Source organism: Apteryx rowi, unplaced genomic scaffold (genome assembly GCF_003343035.1).
Source record: "Apteryx rowi isolate R43461 unplaced genomic scaffold, aptRow1 scaffold_887, whole genome shotgun sequence".
In the NCBI taxonomy this organism is placed as follows: domain Eukaryota; kingdom Metazoa; phylum Chordata; class Aves; order Apterygiformes; family Apterygidae; genus Apteryx; species Apteryx rowi.
Genome location: NW_020451190.1, coordinates 91,753 through 111,151, shown reverse-complemented (window position 1 = coordinate 111,151; position 19,399 = coordinate 91,753). Strand labels below are relative to the sequence as shown.

The window sequence follows — 19,399 nt, the reverse complement described above, 5'->3', positions numbered from 1 at the left end:
GGCACCTCTCCTGTTCTCCATGACCTTTCAAAGATGATGGAGAGTGGCTTAGCAATAATGCCTGCCAGCTCCCTCAGCACTCATGGGTGCATCCCATCAGGGCCCATGGATTTGTGGGTGTCAAGTTTGCTTAAATGATCTCTAACCCACTCCTCCTCCACCAAGGGAAAGTCTTCCTTTCTCCAGACTTTCTCTCTTGCCTCCGGGGTCTGGGGTTCCTGAGGGCTGGCCTGAGCAGTAAAGACTGAAGGCATTCAGGAACTCTGCCTTCTCTGCATCCTTCGTCACCAGGGCACCTGCCCCATTCAGCAAAGGGCCCACATTTTCTCTAGTGCCCTGCTTCCTCCTCGCAGGATTCTGCACTCCACCATCTCATGGTCACTGCGGCCATGCAGGGGGAGGGGCGGGAGAAGGGGGGGGAGAAGGAAAAAGAAAAAAAAAAAAATCACTATTCCACTTTTTTCTTTCCCCCCAGAATTGGGGAAGTGAGAGCCATAACTCGCATACAGCCACTTTCAGGATCACTGTGCAGTTCCTTGAATAAATACCAAACCCAGAGTTCAAATTTACAGCAAAACAAGACAAAGAACATCGCATTTCTAAACACAAAAGCTAGTAGACAAAAAGTGTATATTTAATACAAATACAGTCCTTAATATATATGTTTAGAGACCATTGGTAAATCAAAGTCAATTTCGCCTGTGCATCTTAGAACATTTCAGTGAGGTAGGAACTACATTCACCATAACTCCACCTGAGCAAAACAAGTGTGTCTCAGTCTTCCTTATATAACAAAGCTAAATTAGGGGCAAGGCTGAGAATGCCATCCCAAAGAAATGCCAGCATTTTCTATTTCAAAATCCATAGCTTTGAAGCAGTGGTTCCTAATTTCTCTCCCATAGTTTAAGGGCTTAACTTTGTTTTATTTATGAATCTCTAACGAGTAAACGCAGAGTAAAGTTTAAAATAGGCCTGGGTGGTGTATGGTTTCAAGAAAACTAATCGGAACCAAATTTACTTATTTGGTTTATATCTTCCAGGTGAAACAGGTTTAGACAGAGGCAGGAAACCAATCACCCAGTTCTCTTCTGAGCATAACATTAATTTCTTTGGAACTATTTAGTATGAACTCAACCTCTTCTCTCGGATGTGCTGTGCTTCAGTCTACAGCAAGGTGAGTTCAACTGTCTTAACACAAACCCAAAAACTAAGAACCACTTTGTCTTTCAATACAAAGATCTATAAAGCGGAAAGAACTAAAAACAGAAACTATATGAAAAATGACTATAGCTATTGATGTAAGTTAAAGGTTGCAAGAAACTTATTTCTGTTATTTCTTTTCCTTTTATGAAAGCAGCATGAACTCCTGCATTTAATGAAATATAGGATGCCCTTCTTTAAAATTTGGACACTTAAAATGAAGCAAAAGCAAGTTTGTCACACCTAGCTATACAGCAATAATGATCTCTATTGATTCTCACCCTAAAAGGGTGGCTGCAACCACCTATCTCTTCCCACACCACTCAGAGGAGCTGAGCACTACACTGATCCCAACCAGGTGACCTGAGCACCATGAGCTGTGATTTGGGAGACCAGGACCATCTCCAAGGTGAAAGAAAGGCTGCATCAAGTATAAGAGATGCTGAAGCAAAGCTTCCAGTGGTGCACAGCAGCACAGAGCTGCAAAATCAGAGTTACGCAGCATTAGGGTAGCTGAATGCCCAAAGCAACAAGGTTGCTTCGCTCACAGAACCTTGCAGATCTAAAACTGACATGGTTCATCTCTAAACTGCCCCACTTCTCAAAAGATTTAACCGTAAAGGAACTCCCATGGCTCGCCAAGGACTGGTACTAGCTACCAGGTGCTTTAGTAGTATAATAGGAACATTTAGGGACAATTCTTATGCTGGTTTTATTTATTTATTGGCCAAGTATTTCTCAAAAATCTGAGTAACACAGCATTCATTCAAAAAATACCTGAACTATTAAAATAATCAATTGTTTGCTTGTCTGTCTTTAAAAAACAAAACACAAAGTACTCACCATAGCAAATACTACTGTTACCAAATAGTTCCAAAATTAATCCATTTTTGATGTTCATTATGAGTAAACAGTTGTAAGCAGTTTAAAATGTTATACATTTCTTCCTACCTACTCATCTCAGAGGTTGAATTTACTATGATTATTCCTCTTTGGATTATATTAATATGGGGAAACTTGTCCTAATAATAGCAACACCACTCTTTTAGGTAGGAAACCTTAGAAAATACAGTTACTGTATAACAAAGAAATTTCAAATTAATCTACTTAGTGCTCCCTTTCTGTGAAATTTAATTCATTAGCAGCTGTACAGTACTTTGAAAGCACTGAGAGAATGCTTATATACAAAGAATAAAAGCATTATTCTGTTACTTTTTTAATCTTAAAAAACAAATGTGTGATTAAACTGCATAAAAAAATTATCCAGTAACTTAAAAAAATCCCTGTATCAGTAATATGGTCTTTTATATTTCATTTAAAATGTCCAAAACAAGTCTAAGTGGGTGGGTGTTGGGGGGCAGAGGTAGGGGAAAAAAGCATCTTACTAATTTTCCTAGCTTCATGGTAAGGGGGTTTCATTAAAGGTAATTAAAAATTACAACTGAAGAAGCCTGAGGTTTTTTGCGCTCTCCCCTCCAAAAAAATTTAAAACAATCTTTGTTTTAAAAACTGCTCTATTTTTAAGAGTCAAAAGTAGTTTCCTTCTTCTCCCTTGTAAATTTTTGTATCTATTGTAAGAAGAGATAATTACTCTGTAAATCCAAATCTTCCTTTAAAAGTGTCAGAAAAAAGGATAACCTGACTAAAGGATGTTTTCCTCAACTTTTGCTGTACTTTCAGATGCAAGCCAAGTCAGGCAAGCTTTCACATTTTAAGAAAAAGCTTCCCAAGATGAGGAAAGCATCCCACTAGCATACTCCTCAGTAGTCCTTTCAAAAACTGGAACAGGCCCTTTTAAAAAAGGAATCCACCACTTAAAGCAGCAACCCACTGCTAATAGATGCTTTTATCTGCTCTACAACTTTTTTGGTACTTTCCTGCAAAACCTATATGCATTTTAAAGATTACAATCCTAATGCAATATGCAGAGACAACTCTGGGAAGTTTCTCTGCTTTGTTTCAAACACCATCTGAAATCATACAGAACTGGTCCAGAGCTGCTTTGGTGAGATCAAGGCAAGCAAATAACAGGTTATGAGGAAGTGCTGTGGTTAATCCAGCAAAGGAGGATGACTGAAAGCATGCACTGAGGCTACAACAGAAGTCTAACATTTCAGCTTAAAGAAGTCTACATTTTTAGAGCAAAACCATTAGTTATTTATATGGATAGGTTTTTGCAAAGCAATCTGATCTGGGAACCACTGGATTTTACTTAGAGCATCTGTGTTCCACATTCTCAGTAAAGCAAATTTAAGTAATCCTAAAAGCTCAAGAAAGTTTTTTTTTTTTTTTAATTGTAGCCTTTGCAGTTATTTCATGTTTCTCTCAAATTGAAAAAGAGCTGAACCAGTTATTTCCAATCGCATCTGGAAGCAGGCCCAAGATACTGCGTGCACTGTCCTAACTATAACTCAAATTATTCTATATGTAAAAAACAAACAGCTCCCCCCCAAACAAAAATCCCCCCCAGGCTCTGACATTCCTTTTTTCATTTTTCCATTTGTGTGATGTCAGTGTACATCTAACAAACATGTTGTTTATTATATTCATTTAAACCATGACTTTTACTAAGTTACAGCAGGAATCACAGGAAGTATATCACGACAACAAATCAATAATACATGCAGCATCCCTATGCAGCAGCATTTAAACCATTATCATGTTTTCTATCCTAATTATGCTAAGATGATATTTAATAAAGCATTTTCAACTCACCTCTTTCACTATCCTGCTTCTATCAGTGCAATGAACTCAAAACCACAGCGCTTCCGACAAAATCTCAAGGCACCTCTTTTGTTCCCTTTAAAATAAATCTGAATCAACTGTATATTTTGCTGAATTGCTAATGCTCTCCACATGTTCTTTTCTCTCAAACTGAAAATGTTTTCTATTAGAAATGCTTAACACCATACAGAAAACTGTAAAATGCCCCTCAGACAATCCAAAGTACCTCTTTCTCGAGAGTTTCATTTGAGCACATAAATCACAACTTGCCCAAATGAAGAACTCCAAGGAAAAACCTATTGCCACAATTAAGCCTATTTGAGAAAAGGTTTTTAATTAGACTCTTCTTATTGCGTTTTGGAGATTCCCTTACCAAAAAAGTTGTTTATTTTAAATTCAATAAGCTATTTCCTTTATATATACACATACATATAAAAATATATATACACACACATATATAAATATATATATACACACACACACATCTCACCTAGAGGAGCTTCACAGTTTCCATCCCTATGAAAACTCTGTCCCCCACACTGCAAACATACATATACCAAATACAATGTGAAGATGATAATGCAGGGAGAAGCATCGCAAATGAGAAAGTAACAGTAACATGGGTTTTAGGCAAAAGCTTAACTATGCCCTCAGAGAATGCAATACATGTTTTCTTAACCAGAATCAGAGTTTTCTATGCTTCTATACTATACCACACTATTCTCTGCAACAAAAATACTAGATACAGTTACTGACTTGAAACTTGATTTTGTCTTCAGGAAAGTGTTGCGCTTCTGCAGGGAAGGAACTTGTGCCTCAAGCACTTGGTGGGACAGGTCATACAAGAAGGTTCAATATATGAATAAATGGTTGCAGGACCTAATCTTATCTGCAGTAATACGTGCAACAAGTCAACATAATGGATAACAGAAGGGAAAACCGTACATGGAAAATGGGACTAGCTGCATATTTCCCCCATTAAAGGACAAATAAAAACAGCTGGCTTCCACTAGCTTTGTAGAAACAACCATCTAACCATTTCCCTCAGGTATCACAGAACAAATAAAGCTCAAGAAGATACTTATGGACATTTCAGAAAATATATCAAGAGCAAGAAGATGCCAAAAAAGACAATCCAAAGAGTTGTGTAGAAAGGATGAGTCATTGGTGCTAACACGGCTAGTTACAGCACATGCCCTAATAACAGGGGTTAGGAACAGATGGCTGCAGCACTGCATGGCAGCTATTATAGTGCATATTCAGGAGTAATCCACTGCTGAGCACTCACAGAAGAACAGGGAAGCAAGGGTATGCTGTAGATCATTTAGGCACTGTGCTTCAGCAAATCCACAACTAGTAATATACTCATACGCTGTTTAGGGACCAAGCTGGTTCAAATGACAAAACTTGATACACACAAATATCTGTGCAAAGCATTATTTTTAAATCTCCAGACAGAGAAAAGCAATGCTTTGCATAAATACAGGTAGGAGCTATAACTATACCAAAAAACCCTCTAATTTTATAATGCAAAAATATTTTAAATAACCTATCGAGTCCTTTGTTTTGATAATCAACTGACAGAAAGAAGTAAAATTTAAAATACACCTTGCAACATTTGGTGTCCTTCAAAGCTACACTACTCCGACCAACCACAGACCAACACATGTATCCAGAATTACATAAACCTACTGTGTTATTCGCATTCTTCTTGTATTATGTGGTATTAACACCTAAAGCTTATGTCAATTTTTTTTGGCAGCAGCACTGTAAGTTATTGTCATGGGTCCCAGTCCAAGCCTCATTCTCAATATTGAGAACGACACTCCTGGTTCACCATCACTGACATAAATGTTTTAAGATAGGAAGCAAGACTCATTATGGTAGCGTATGCAGATGCATAAGAACAGCAGCGCCTTTTCCCTCAGAGACTATTGCCGATTGAGAGAAAAAAAAATAAGCAGCAGCAATGCACAGACACATGAAGCACAAATAATAAGATAGCAGCAGTTGCAATAAACAGAGCTGCCCAAACAGTGGCATAGAGAAAGAAATACGTCACTGTCCAGAAACGCTGGATCTTTAAAACTTCATCAACRAAGAGTTGCTCTGACTCAAGTCTTCCAGCTAGTTCCAGGGGCAAAAGTTTCTGGCACTGGTAGTGTTCTGCCTTTAAAGCTACAGCCTTGTTACACTGGACTTTATCAAGGCTTTGAATGAGCCCTGTAAATGTTAAATACGTACCAATTAAAATTATATTAAGATACAACTAAACAAAACCAAGAAAAGTCACAGGGCTGCCAAAAATATCAGAAAGACTTTTCCCACAGGGTATTAACTCGCAATAAATCTAATTGGAATAAAAGCCCAAATTTGGCAGATCCTGGAAAAAAGCAATTGACACTATGCAATCTCAGGACAATCCTCCTCCACTAAAAACCCTTGGACTTTTCACTTCAATGGGTGCAAGACTACATCTATAATTTTCAATTAGTTACATTCTATGAACAAAACTGGCATAAGTAGCAGTCTTTTTGTGTAAAAGAACCTTGTAAATATTTCAGCTTGTATAAAAACACTCAAGTTTTATCTTTGAAGTTTTATTTAAATTAGTCTCAACAGCTTAATCTGAATCAAACTAAAATGGGAAAAGTAGAGCTATACTTAAACCAAAATTTGTTCCTTGATGCAGAAAGCCCTTAGTCTGAACATATGACAAGAACTCAAAATGAGAGATGAAAAAATATATTAATGCATTAAATTGATTGAGAGATGCTTAGGAGCGTTTGGTATCCAATAGGATAGAAAATACTTAATACTCGCTAACAATTTCCACCTTCAAAATATTAAACATTATTCCTTCCCTGTCCCCCCTTGAGAAAAAAAGTGGGGGGAAAAAAGAGCACACATATTTGACATGGGACTAGCTACATCTTCCTAAGGCTCAAAATATTGGCCTGAAGTCAATACATCCTCTGACACTAAAGCCCAATGAATTCCCAGGAGATTAGAAGCCACTAATGCTGGAAAACTTTATTTAGACATTTGAACATAAATACTTCTTTATTTCCCACAAATAAAAATCACAAGATACAAGGAAAAAGAGAAAAACATTAGTAGTCTCCAAACAGGAGTTTTCATAACAGGAAAGCTATTTCTTTACATCTCCTCTCAGTGTTTTAAAGCAAAGTAAAACCTACAATACAACAATCACAGCAGGCTCTGTGGCAAAGGCACTAAAGAACAAACTGCATCTTCTCCTAAAACTGTCCTCTACGCAGTCGGTAATGTTTCTAACCGCAGGGTTTTCCAAGGATATGGTGAAGACAATTGTAATCCTCATACAGGTGGGTGGGACCGAACAAAAATAGACAAAGCAAGATGTTTTTATTCCATGTAACGCCAGCTCAGATTGCTCTTGCTCCTGGCTTCTACCCCAAATACGTAATACATCTTTTAACCTCAAAACTTAACACTTATATTCAGAAAAAGACTTAACAGGCAGCTGATGTGAAAGTAGACACAAGATCAAGTGAAGTACCCACTGCAAGTGAAACACCCTTCCAATTCCATGACAAGTTTAACGGACATGCACAGTTCATCAAACGAGGCCAGTACTAAGAACTGCAGAGAGGGCCTGACAGTTTCAAACTAACACAGACCAAAAAATAAGACACTTTAATGTGGAGAGAAGAGAGGAGGAGGGGGGAGGGGGGAGGGAAGAAACTATGTTAAAACCAGCCGTGGGCTGAAACAAAAACTCATCCCAAAAATCTAAACTTCAGCAGGGGGGTTGGAAATTAGAACCAGATCTTGCACTTGGCTTTTATGCCTATAATGAAGCAAGCCAAAAGCCCATATCCAAACACACCTCAACTCTGAGGAGTTTAAAAGCTGGACCCAAGTTTTGCATCCTGGCTTCCTCTGTACTCAGCATCAAATGCATCACTGCTGTCAGAGCACAACAGCAGCATCTGGCATAAAAGAAACGCATTTTCATACAGGAACAATTGAACGCATGCACAGTAACATGCCTAATTACCTCCAGTATGCATGAATTCAAACAGATAAAAATGTAGCAACTGTACCTGGAAACTCAAAACTTGGTGCTTTGATTCCTAGACTGCTGCACTCCAGCCATATTAACATTTTTACATGAAGAGTGTTTTTAAAAAACCTCAGTCCAGGAAACACATGAAATTTTCTCTTGCTGCAGTGGTCTGTTTTGCTGAAGATATTCCCACATCTAACATGAACAAGCCTCTCCAAACTGTTTTTAATTTCATTCATATTTATAAAATCATTCTGGACTTCCCTTTATCTCCTCTAATGCATAAGATCTTAGACTTGCTCCACTGTAGTCCCTCAAATCAACACTAGTAGAGGAGAAGCTGTTTCTCATGATGCAGCCTAGAGATTGCTCTCAATGGGAGGTATTTGAGGAATTCTGTAGGTTGCTTATGCTCAGTTCGAATTCCCATAAAGGCCATTTCATAATGTGTCCTGGAGGCAGGGGAAAGAAGTTTAGTTGTATTTGAAGCCTGAACCCTCCAGCAACAGTAACATCATGGAAATAATACAAACCTTTGACCTTCTTTCAAGAAAAAAGTTTTTATATATTTTATTTATATATACACATATGTTTCAGGGCATGTGTGTTTATATACATATATATAAAAGATTAAGTAATATATATATGTATACACATATATAACATTAAGAAATATATAATATACAATTTATAGTAAACAGCGTGTGCGCATATGCGTGTCTATATTTCAATGTTTCAGCTATGATCTCTTGAAATAAGACCAGCCATGAGCTAAATGTTAGGCTGCTGAAATAAACTACTACAGGAAAGTTGAAAACAAAAGGAAACTATGATACATATATGTATGTTTTTTGTTTTTTGTTTTTTTTTTTAAAAAACACCAGCCACCTGTAACACCTCTTACGATATCACCAGGATACACGCATTAGCTTTACCACTAAAACTCAATGAAACATGCTGTTCTACAACCCTGGCGTTGAGTGAGGAGAATCTCTTAATTCTGCCATGACACATCAGCCTGTGTTTATGCAATCTTGAAGCTCTTCAGACACGCACATTCTTAACTTCTTTAAGTTTTCCTTGTGACAGTGTTGTTTTAACCATGATACTTCCAAGACACTGACACAGTGATAACGATAATACGTGGCCAAGACCAGCAAGACTTGAAGCAGTAAATACTACACTCTATTAACATGCAGTAGTTAACTGTCAGCCAACAACTCTTCAGATCCCTTCCCAATTCAGAGCACAATCTTCTTCAGGCACATACAAAGGCACTGCCAAGACAGATAATTCAAGTAACTCTAAAACATCCCAAACATCACACACTGCTGTCAAATGTTATATTTCCCAAGGCCATTTAATATATTCTGAGAGTAACATAACCAATATAACTTAACATTATCAAACAGCAAACATGGAAAGAAATTTATTGGCCCATTATCCTTAACTTAGAACATCACAAGCCTGATTCATATTCCCAAAACTTGTTTCTCAGAGATCTATTTTGTTTATTCATACTCTTCTCTAGGCGTATGGAACTCTACTTACCAATGCAGGCATGGACTCTCACCGAGAGTTGGGTCCTCAGAATTATACTGTGCTTCTTGCCTCTCCTAAAAAAAGAAAGGGCAGGGGGGAGGAGAAAAATACATAAAGATGAATCCCCTGAAGTTCAGGCACATTTCACAATTCTCTAGAAATCCACATTAGAGAAGTACCAAGTGATAATGGCATAATTTAATTTTCATAGGAATATTTTAAGGCTAGGCATAGTCAAGCATGAAAAGAAAATGCAGGGTCAAAGTAAAGGCTGCATACACATCCAGAAATCTGCTCATGCACACTAACTGATCTTTAAAACACAAGGAAAAACCATGTTCTTCACAGAATGAGGGAAACTTTAGGAGTCCTTCACTCTGGCACTGTCTTAGTTTCATTCTGGTCTTAAGCAGAACAACTTCATCTCAATTCCCTGCTACATTCCTTATTTGTTTTGCAGGCAAATTAGTATTAGATGCATCCTTTCATCYGGAAAAAGAGTACTGTACTTGATTTCTAGGTGCTCCACCTGCAAACTGGGACCAGGATACAAGCAGCACCTCACCTCTGCCCCCAAACCCACTCACTTGATGGAAAGTGGGAAATTACAAAGGTCGAAGACCTTTTCCAGATGTATAGCAGTGTACTCTCCCACTTTGTCTGAAACCAAACATGCAATTTACCTTCATAGAACAAACAAAAAGCAAACTGTTTCTAGAACTTGCTCAGATACAGCTTAGTTCATACCATGCTAACCCTAGACCTAGTTCTGTATACCAATTATAAGGCAAACTGAAAAACAGCACAACCTTCCTCAGTTATATGATTTCCAATTGTGCTGAGAGATGCCAGGGTCAAACCCTTTTGCACAGACACCCAGCAGAATTCCCCACTTCATCAGAGCAAAACCACTATTTACCAGGGAATAACAAAGGTTCTTCCCCACCTTCACATATTCAACTTCCTACCACAGTTGCTTCAGGAAACAAAAATAATTTTCATTACTTGCAACAAGGAAAAAACATGTCTTACACTATCTCCCAGAATGATTTGCATAGGAAGGCAGGAGAGAGAACTAGTTACAGATACTTTCAGGGAAATACCATTCCTGGAAGAACTTTGGAAAAAAAAATACATTAAGCAACTGAGAAGAGTAGTTAACATAAAATTATGTACCTGCTAGTAAAGGATCTGCTTCCAGTCTCAGAATAGCATGCTTTCTTTACAGTTAAAAAAAAATAATCAGACTTTAAATCAAATTGCTCTGTAAAAGTTCTGCTTGGACACCGGTAGGAAAAAGCTTGAAAAATATGAAAGTTCTCTTAAGGATGTTCTTGGTTTGCAGGTTTTTTTGAAATGCCAAGGAGCAGCATGCTATTCCCCCACAAGAGCTGCAGTCGGGATTTTAAACACTTTCCTGGAAAAATTCCAGCTTCAGACCTGACTCTCTGCCTACCTAAACTCCTCCTGCAGTTTCAGTTGGACACAGCATTTTTCTGTGCTTCATGTCCAGCCAATTGCTAACAGCTGCCCCATCCCACAGGGATACCAGGACTCCCAGAGAATATTTGATTCATAAAGTACTTGAGGCACCCTTGTCAAAGCGGCAAAGTTAAAATGCTAACACTAGCATCACTTGTTGATATATCACTTCACTCGCCTAAGATTTGTTATATTCTTACTATGATAACTATATTTTTTAGAAAGCTAACTAAAATAAAACGTATTCTTTTTCCATCTCATCATTAGTACTCAAGAAAAATGGATGAGATTTCTCTTATGGAAACAGAAGGAAATAGTTCAGTGATTAGGGCGTTCATTTGGGACACAGGAGGACTCATTTTCAATTTCCCTGTTTTACCACAGGTTCCCTGCACAACTGCAAGTAACTTAAGGCCAGACCACAAAGGTGTCTATATGCCATATTAAAAGTCAGGCCCCAAATACTCTGAAGATACAAATTTAGTTTCTCTATGTCTCAGATCCCCATGTGTGAAACAGGGACAAAAGAAATTGCTTTTTGCATGCTTCTATCAGGACTTAGGTATTATCTAGTTCTTAAAAAAACATTACTATAACTTAAGCACTCTACAGTCTTTGCAGGAGGTCTATGYAAGTAATTTTAAGGGATATATATCTATAAAGAAAGAACAGTAAAGAACAGTAGACCAGAGGGCACAAACAAACAGCAGGTTATTATTATGCCATTAATTTTCAAAAGTTAATTTTAAGTAAAATATTTTAACTAGTTATAAATGTTATCTTTCTCTGTGCATCAAACACTAGATCAGAAAATCATGTCTTCAAAAATAAGGAGATGAAACGTGGCAACAAAAAGCTTCTAGCCACATCGGTGACTGAGAGCAAATTTGCTTTTTTCACCTAACAATCAGTGGCTCGCTTGTGGCGAGGGGTTTTCAGTAGGAGAAAGCAAAGTTTACTCGTTCCTGAAAGGAAACCACAACAGCTCTGTCTACCAAAGCAGGGCCCACTGCAGCACCAGGGCAGTGAGAGGAACCAGCCCTCTATCACTTGCCACCAGCCACGCCAGCACAGGAGAAACTTGGAGATACCTCTGCTCGCTTTTCACTGAACTGCCAAGGGACACCTACAGATTCCCATTTGGTTCTGCTAGGCCTCCATAACCTGCACCACACACCTTCCAACCCTATGTTCGTAACATTATTTCTCTTCCGTGACCATTATATGCCCAGATTTCTGCTCTTCTCAGACCACAGCACCTGGGGGCTGCAGGGGGTAAACCAAAACTTTTTGATAAGGATTATCTAGAAATCCCCTATCGCATTGCAACATCAGGGAAAACAACAGAATAATGGAATAGAAAAGTCATCGCATATCTGACTTAAAACAAGCACAAGATCCTTGGGCTCCATAGCCAGCCTGGCTATGGAAGAATAAACCAGACTGAAGTCTAAGCTTTGCAAAGCTGCCTGCTAAGACCTTTATCAACCGTTGTAGTACAGAAAGCAGGAGGAAAAGGACATCCACTCTCAAACCTTGCTGTAAGGTTGTCATTTTAAAAAAAGCATTATATAATCCCTGCATATAAGAGACTTCCTGAGAGAGCATTTGGAACCTCCCTAGTTTGAGGTCACTAAGTTAATTCAAAGAAAGGAGAAGAAAAAATGAAATGAGGACCACAGTACCATGGGAGCAGAGGTCCCAGGGAGGTGGGATTAGGGACAAAAAGGGAAGACTAGAAATAAAAACAAACAAAGACGACCAGAGTACTCTGAATTATGGGCACCTCAAAAAGATCCCTAGTCAAAAATCCAGCAAGCTCCCAGGCTGCAGCTGCTCAGGTAAAGAAGCCTACTTTATGGGCCTTTGTTTTCTTCAGCCTTGTTTCTCTTTTTCTCTTTTTTTTCTTTTGGGGTGTGGTGGAGGGGAGCTTTTGCCAAAACAGCAATCTTGCACTGCCCAAACACGGAAGCAGGGACAGGCCACTTGGGAGGAATACAGGGATGTCATCCAAGAATGCAGGGATGGGGCTAGGAAGGCCAAGGCCCATCTGGAGTTTAATCTGGCAAGTAATGTTGAGGACAGCAAGAAGAGCTTCTTTGAATACATCAGTAATAAAAGGAAGACTAGGGGAAATGTGGACCCACTGCTGAATGGGGCAGGTGCCCTGGTAACAAAGGATGCAGAGAAGGATGAGGTACTGAATGCTTTCTTTGCCTCAGCCTTTACTGATAAGATCAGCCCTCAGAAATCCCACGCCCTGGAGACAAGAGAGAAAGTCTGGAGAAAGGAAGACTTTCCCTTGGTGGAGGAGGAGTGGGTTAGAGATCATTTAAGCAAACTTGACACCCACAAATCCATGGGCCCTGATGGGATGCACCCACGAGTGCTGAGGGAGCTGGCGGATGTCATTGCTAAGCCACTCTCCATCATCTTTGAAAGGTCATGGAGAACAGGAGAGGTGCCTGAGGACTGGAAGAAAGCCAGTGTCACCCCAGCCTTCAAAAAGGGCAAGAAGGAGGACCCAGKGAACTACAGGCCAGTCAGCCTCACCTCCATCCCTGGAAAGGTGATGGAGCAGCTCATCCTGGAAGCCATCTCCAAGCATGTGGAGGACAAGAAGGTGATCAGGAGTAGTCAGCATGGCTTCACCAAGGGGGAATCATGCTTAACCAATCTGATAGCCTTCTCTGATGGAATGACTGCCTAGGTAGATGAGGGGAGAGCAGTGGATGTTGTGTCCCTTGACTTCAGCAAGGCTTTTGACACTGTCTCCCAGAACATCCTCATAGACAAGCTCAGGAAGTGTGGGCTAGATGAGTGGACAGTGAGGTGGATTGAGAASTGGCTGAATGGCAGAGCTCAGAGRGTTGTGATCAGYGRCACAGAGTCTAGTTGGAGGCCTGTAGCTAGCGGTGTCCCCCAGGGATCAGTACTGGGTCCAGTCTTGTTCAACTTCTTCATCAATGACCTGGATGAAGGCACAGAGTGCACCCTCAGCAAGTTTGCTGACGATACAAAACTGGGAGGAGTGGCCAATACCCCAGAGGGGAGGGCTGTGCTGCCATTCAGGGGGGACCTGGCCAGGCTGGAGAGGTGGGTGGAAAGGAACCTCCTGAAGTTCAACAAAGGSAAGTGCAGGGTCCTGCACCTGGGGAGGAATAACCCCCTGCACCAGTACAGGTTGGGGGTTGACCTGCTGGAAAGCAGCTCTGCTGAGAAGGACCTGGGAGTGCTGGTGGACACSAAGYTAAGCATGAGCCAGCAGCAATGTGCCCCTGTGGCCAAGAAGGCCAATGGTRTCYTGGGGTGCATCAGGAAGAGTGTTGTCAGCAGGTCGAGGGAGGTGATTCTCCCCCTCTACTCAGCCCTGCTGAGGCCATAYCTGGAGTACTGCGTCCAGTTCTGGGCTCCCCAGTACAAGAGAGACATAGCACTACCRGAGCAAGTCCAGCAAAGGGCTACAAAGGTGATTAGGGGACTGGAGCATCTCTTATGAGGAAAGGCTGAGAGAGCTGGGCCTGTTTAGCCTGGCAAAGAGAAGGCTGAGAGGAGATCTTATCAATGTGTACAAGTATCTGAAGGGAGGGTGTCAAGAGGAAGGGGCCAGATTCTTCTCAGTGGTGCCCAGCGACAGGACGTGAGGCAGCAGGCACAAACGGAAACACAGGAAGGTCCGTCTGAACATGAGAAAAACCTCTTCACTGTGAGGGTGACAGAGCACTGGAAGAGGTTGCCCAGAGAGGTTGTGGAGTCTCCTTCCTTGGAGATGTTCAAAAGCTGTCTGGACGCAATCTTGGGCAGTGTGGTCTAGGTGACCCTGCTTGAGCAGGGGGCTTGGACCAGATGATCTCCAGAGGTCCCTTCCAACCTCAACCGTTCTGTGTTTCTGTGATACTTCGCTCCCTTCCATTCCCAGCACCAGATTCCATAGGAAAAACTGTTTTATTAAAAAAAACAAAAAAAAACAAAAAAAACCACTGTCCTGCCTTGATGGATTTGCTTGCCATGCCTCACCCAGGCCAGTCTCATCTGGGGAGAACACAGGGGATAGGGGAACACAGAGGACAGAAATAACTCTGGGGTACTATTGCCATTCACTTATCCTCTCCATTCCTCATGTCACTGAAACCTCTGGAAATAGGAAGTCATCTTGCTAAACTTTTTGGGTTAGATTTTGTCTTCCACAAAGATGTCCCCAACTGCAAAACAGGGGTAATATCCTTCCAGTTATAAGAGAAGGAAAGAGAAAAATTAATGCAGGGTACAATCAATAGAACAGCCAACCTTTCTTACTGATCTCTAGGATTCAAAGCTGTTGGAAATCTAGAGCATCCATCCTTACAGGCAACATGTCACATTAAGGTCTAAAGACAGCTGTGCAACTAAACTACTTCTTACATATACAGCCTTAAATGCACGAGTAAGCCCATCGACCCTGATGGAAGTACTCATAGGGTATTCATAAGCTGCAAGGCATGTTTCTTTGTGCAAGCAGAAATGATCTATTTCAAACACAGGTAAGCATGTAGCATCTTCATTTCCTGTCCATAATTCATTTTATTATTGATGCCTAAAAATTTAATAAACTTTAAAAGAAAGTGGGGGACCAATTTCCCCAAGACATATATTTCAACAATAAATAAAAAACAMAACTACCGGGGGAAAAAAAAACAACAACATTTCAGATAAATTTCTTCACAATGCCAACTGAAGTCCCTTCTCTAGAAACACTGCTAAAGTCACTTAAAACTACAAATAGAAATTCAATGAGGAAAACATTGATGACACCAGAATAAGTAACACAGGCCATGAGAGGAACACTGAGACAGTAAAGTAGGAAGTAGATCCTAGGAATCAAGCTGAGTCAGAAACAAAATAGTATGAGAGAAACTAAGAAAAAGCCCTTTCTGGCTTTAACCTCTTTTCTGGGCAAGAGGCACTATCTGTAGTTAGTTTGGGGTGAATTTTCCAGTTCAGGCACTAAATTTAGTCCCATTAAGGGATGAGAAAAGTTAGATGCAATAAAAGTTATAATTTTTTTAAACTTACTCTCACTGCAGTTGAGTAATTTTTTTTCTCTTATGATCCTTTCCTGATTATACCAAAACTCCATGCACTGATTTGAAACAAATGTGCAAGTCAATTTTTTGAGCTATTCCTGCTGCTGTCTACAAGTCTTTATATCAATGTCTAACATGTCCTATCAAAATCAAAGACTCATTGAAACTTATCAGATAAAAAAAAAGAAATTTGATTCCTTTTTTCCAGAAAGTGTCACTAACTAAAAATAAATAGTAAAGACAAGGGACAGAAGATTGAAATAGCCTAGTTTCTGAATCCTTGTATCAACTATTACATACATAAATTAGCATCAGGTTTTTGTGAGTACAGTACATTAAAGGTAACATTACATATGAGACTTCAGTCCATGCAAAGGAAAGGTTTAGTCAAAAATATTTACCTTCCAAGTCAGTGGAATTGTGAGACATTAGGACAGTGACCTCAATTTCTCCAGTGTAAAGTTGTATTTTAATGTTGTGCATGAGATTTTACATAGCTGATGTATTTCCAGTGTAAAACAAGACAACTTACTTATGGAGATGTTCTTTACATACTTCATTTAATAAAAGAGAGAATACTTACACCAGCCAACACAAAGACATGAGCTTTCAAGATCTTTAAATTAGAAGTAAAACTGTTTGCATTCTTTTCTTCCCTACATAGGAAAGAGGTATGAAGCAGAAGTGGTTGATGCTTTGTTTTTCCTATCAAAGATTTAGTTTAGAAAAACAGGTAAGCTAGTAATATACAGCTCATTTTTTTTCAGTTTCACAGATTATTGACTAGGAGCAGGTGGGCTAATTTCCAATGCCCAATATCACAAAAATAGCATTATAAAATTAGAATTAGTTTCTAGAAATGACCACACGCCCCAGCAATAATTCAGGAAGGCACTTAAACATATGGAATATGCAAAAAAGTGAGAAAAGGCAGTAAAACGTCCCTGTAGAGAGATTGCAAAATTGAGGGGGGGAGGGGGAACAGGGGTCAGAGAAGAGTTTTGCAACCTATACATCCATGTACAAACAGAAAAACTGACACTGTAGCCAYAATTTGACTTCCCAGGGACTAATATGGGATATCATAGTAGGAAGAGGCCTATTTCAGCCTTCAACACACGTGCAACAGTATGCTTTAAAGCCTGAGATGGGGCCATTATGCTGAAATTTAGCAATATAAGCCATTGTAATCACTACCCTGCATCGTTCATAATTCCCACTTGCAACCTACCACATAATCCACTTTTTTCCGAAGAATTCAGTCACTCAACTTTAATTTTTCAGTGACATAAATCCCAAAGATTATAAATACCTCAAAATAGAAAGGAATATACAACAGTATATTGGTTCTCATTTAATTTCAGATTGCAAAGATCTATAAACAATGAGAAGTATAGAGTATTTCACTATCATAATGAACAGAAGCTAAAAATAACATTGACAACGTTTTGGTAGATATGCCCAATTAATGAGGTTTTGCCTCTCTTTCATTGGTGTCAAAAATAATTTGGAAGTGCTAAAATCCACCCTATCTGTCAAGTCCCCTCTTTCTACTTCTGCAAAGCAGCCACATGGTGAGCAGTTATAAAGACTGAAACTGCAAGACAGTACAAGGCACCCTGAATCTAGTTTCCTTATAAATGCTGCAGGGCTGTTCTTCATACTTTCATATATAATTCACTAAAAATCTCCATTTTAAATATAAAAAGGAGACAGCTGCACACCTTCTGGTTAACATTAAAAGGGTCTTGAAGAATGAAGGAGCAGAACTGGAACCCAACTTGCCATGAAAAGCATAAGGTCTCACTCAGCATCAGCAGACATGCTGCTACTGAGGGTTGCTTTTGGTTATGTTTTCAACCGGATTCAACCCCTTCAAATGACTTTGTATTTTCACTGAAACGATTGTTTATAGAGTATAAGCTAATAGTGCTATGCAAAAAGCCTACAATGATGTTTCTACACCCATTCCCCAAAACCCTTCCCATACTGCTCTAGCACTCATTTTTTCTAACTCCCATTACTTGGATGAAAGATCATTTTTTAACTCCTCCAGGATCCAAAACTGAGGTCCTCTAATATCAGGGGGTCCAGTGTTCAGCCTATCAACCTATTCCAACCTTCTCGTTTCCTTTGTTTTACCTTAACATAAGTTTCAGGACCATAACTGACCAGAAGTTTGAACTCTGATATCTCCAGCATCCAAGATATCAGAATCCAAGATGACAGAATCAAAAAAGGGGAAAAAATTGAAAGAGTTTGCATCTCAGAACAGTAATTTTTAAGGGCTAATCCAGATCACTTCTTCTTATGCTCGCAGAGAAAAAGAAATTCAACACAATCAGCTATATTATTCCCCCCATCCTGGAAATCAATCAACCAGAAGAAGCAACTAATGTCTTAAAGTAACAAAGAGCAGGTATTACATATGTTATGCATTAGTTCTTCAGCAGTCTATAGGGTACAATGTACCCTAGCTTCTCCAAGTCCCTGCTGAGATCTGCAGTGATCTCCTGGAAGGACTGGATAGCAGGGAGTGCTCAGCCATCAGGAAGAGAGCAAAAGAACACATGGATCCAAGAAATAACCATGGTAGAAATGAAACAATCAGAACATTTCCTTTCTAAGAACAATGTAAGAGAAAACGGTTGCACACAAATATGCACTAACAGTCTTAACTGCACCATATTTTGTTCCTTCTGAAGAAAATAGAGGAATGAGAATGAAGAGAAGATAGATATCAGGATGCAACCCAACAGCCGTAACCATTAACTATCTACATCCGAGAACGTCATGTTTGCTGATCTCACTTCCTTATGCATCAGAACAGCTTTTTGGCTTGCCGAGATTTTGGCCCATTACAGTTTAATATAGTTTTCTTCTCTCTTTTCCAAAAATCTGTGCGAGATGTTCATTAATATACACAATATCTTTTTTGGGGGTAGTTCACCAAGTTTCAATATGGTGCAACTTCCCTGTCTACCTCACCTCCCCACGAACAGCCCTGAAAAATTAAAATCCAAGCACTGTTCTACAAGCTCTCGTCCACTATATCCTCCCAACTGCATACCACATAACAGAAAATCCTCTCACACACAAAATTCGTTTTGATCAATTCTCTCTCTCATTGGTCATCACGCTTTCAACTTTTCCAGTCTATCGAAATCAAAGCGATTTAAACCCCGAAAATTAAAGATGAAAATTCAGTACAGAAACATTTAACAAGGTTTTGATATACTAGGTTTACCACGTAAAAGGCTAAACAGTGTAAGATCAGAAACATATAGACTATCAAAAATCATGGAGTTCTTTACTGAATTCTCTTGACTATCAAGCA

At 39.5% G+C, this 19,399-nt stretch overlaps 1 protein-coding gene across 1 annotated transcript in view; it reads right to left on the bottom strand.

Moving 5' to 3' along the window:
• Window positions 1–19,399, bottom strand: part of LOC112977980 (FH1/FH2 domain-containing protein 3-like) — a gene marked incomplete at its 3' end in the record, with an annotated part of 202,322 nt that overhangs the window by 138,997 nt on the left and 43,926 nt on the right. Inside the window, exon 3 of the mRNA XM_026090970.1 lies at window positions 9,527–9,591. Within this exon, the coding sequence (XP_025946755.1) occupies window positions 9,527–9,591 (65 nt within the window). The remainder of the gene's footprint in view (window positions 1–9,526; window positions 9,592–19,399) is intronic.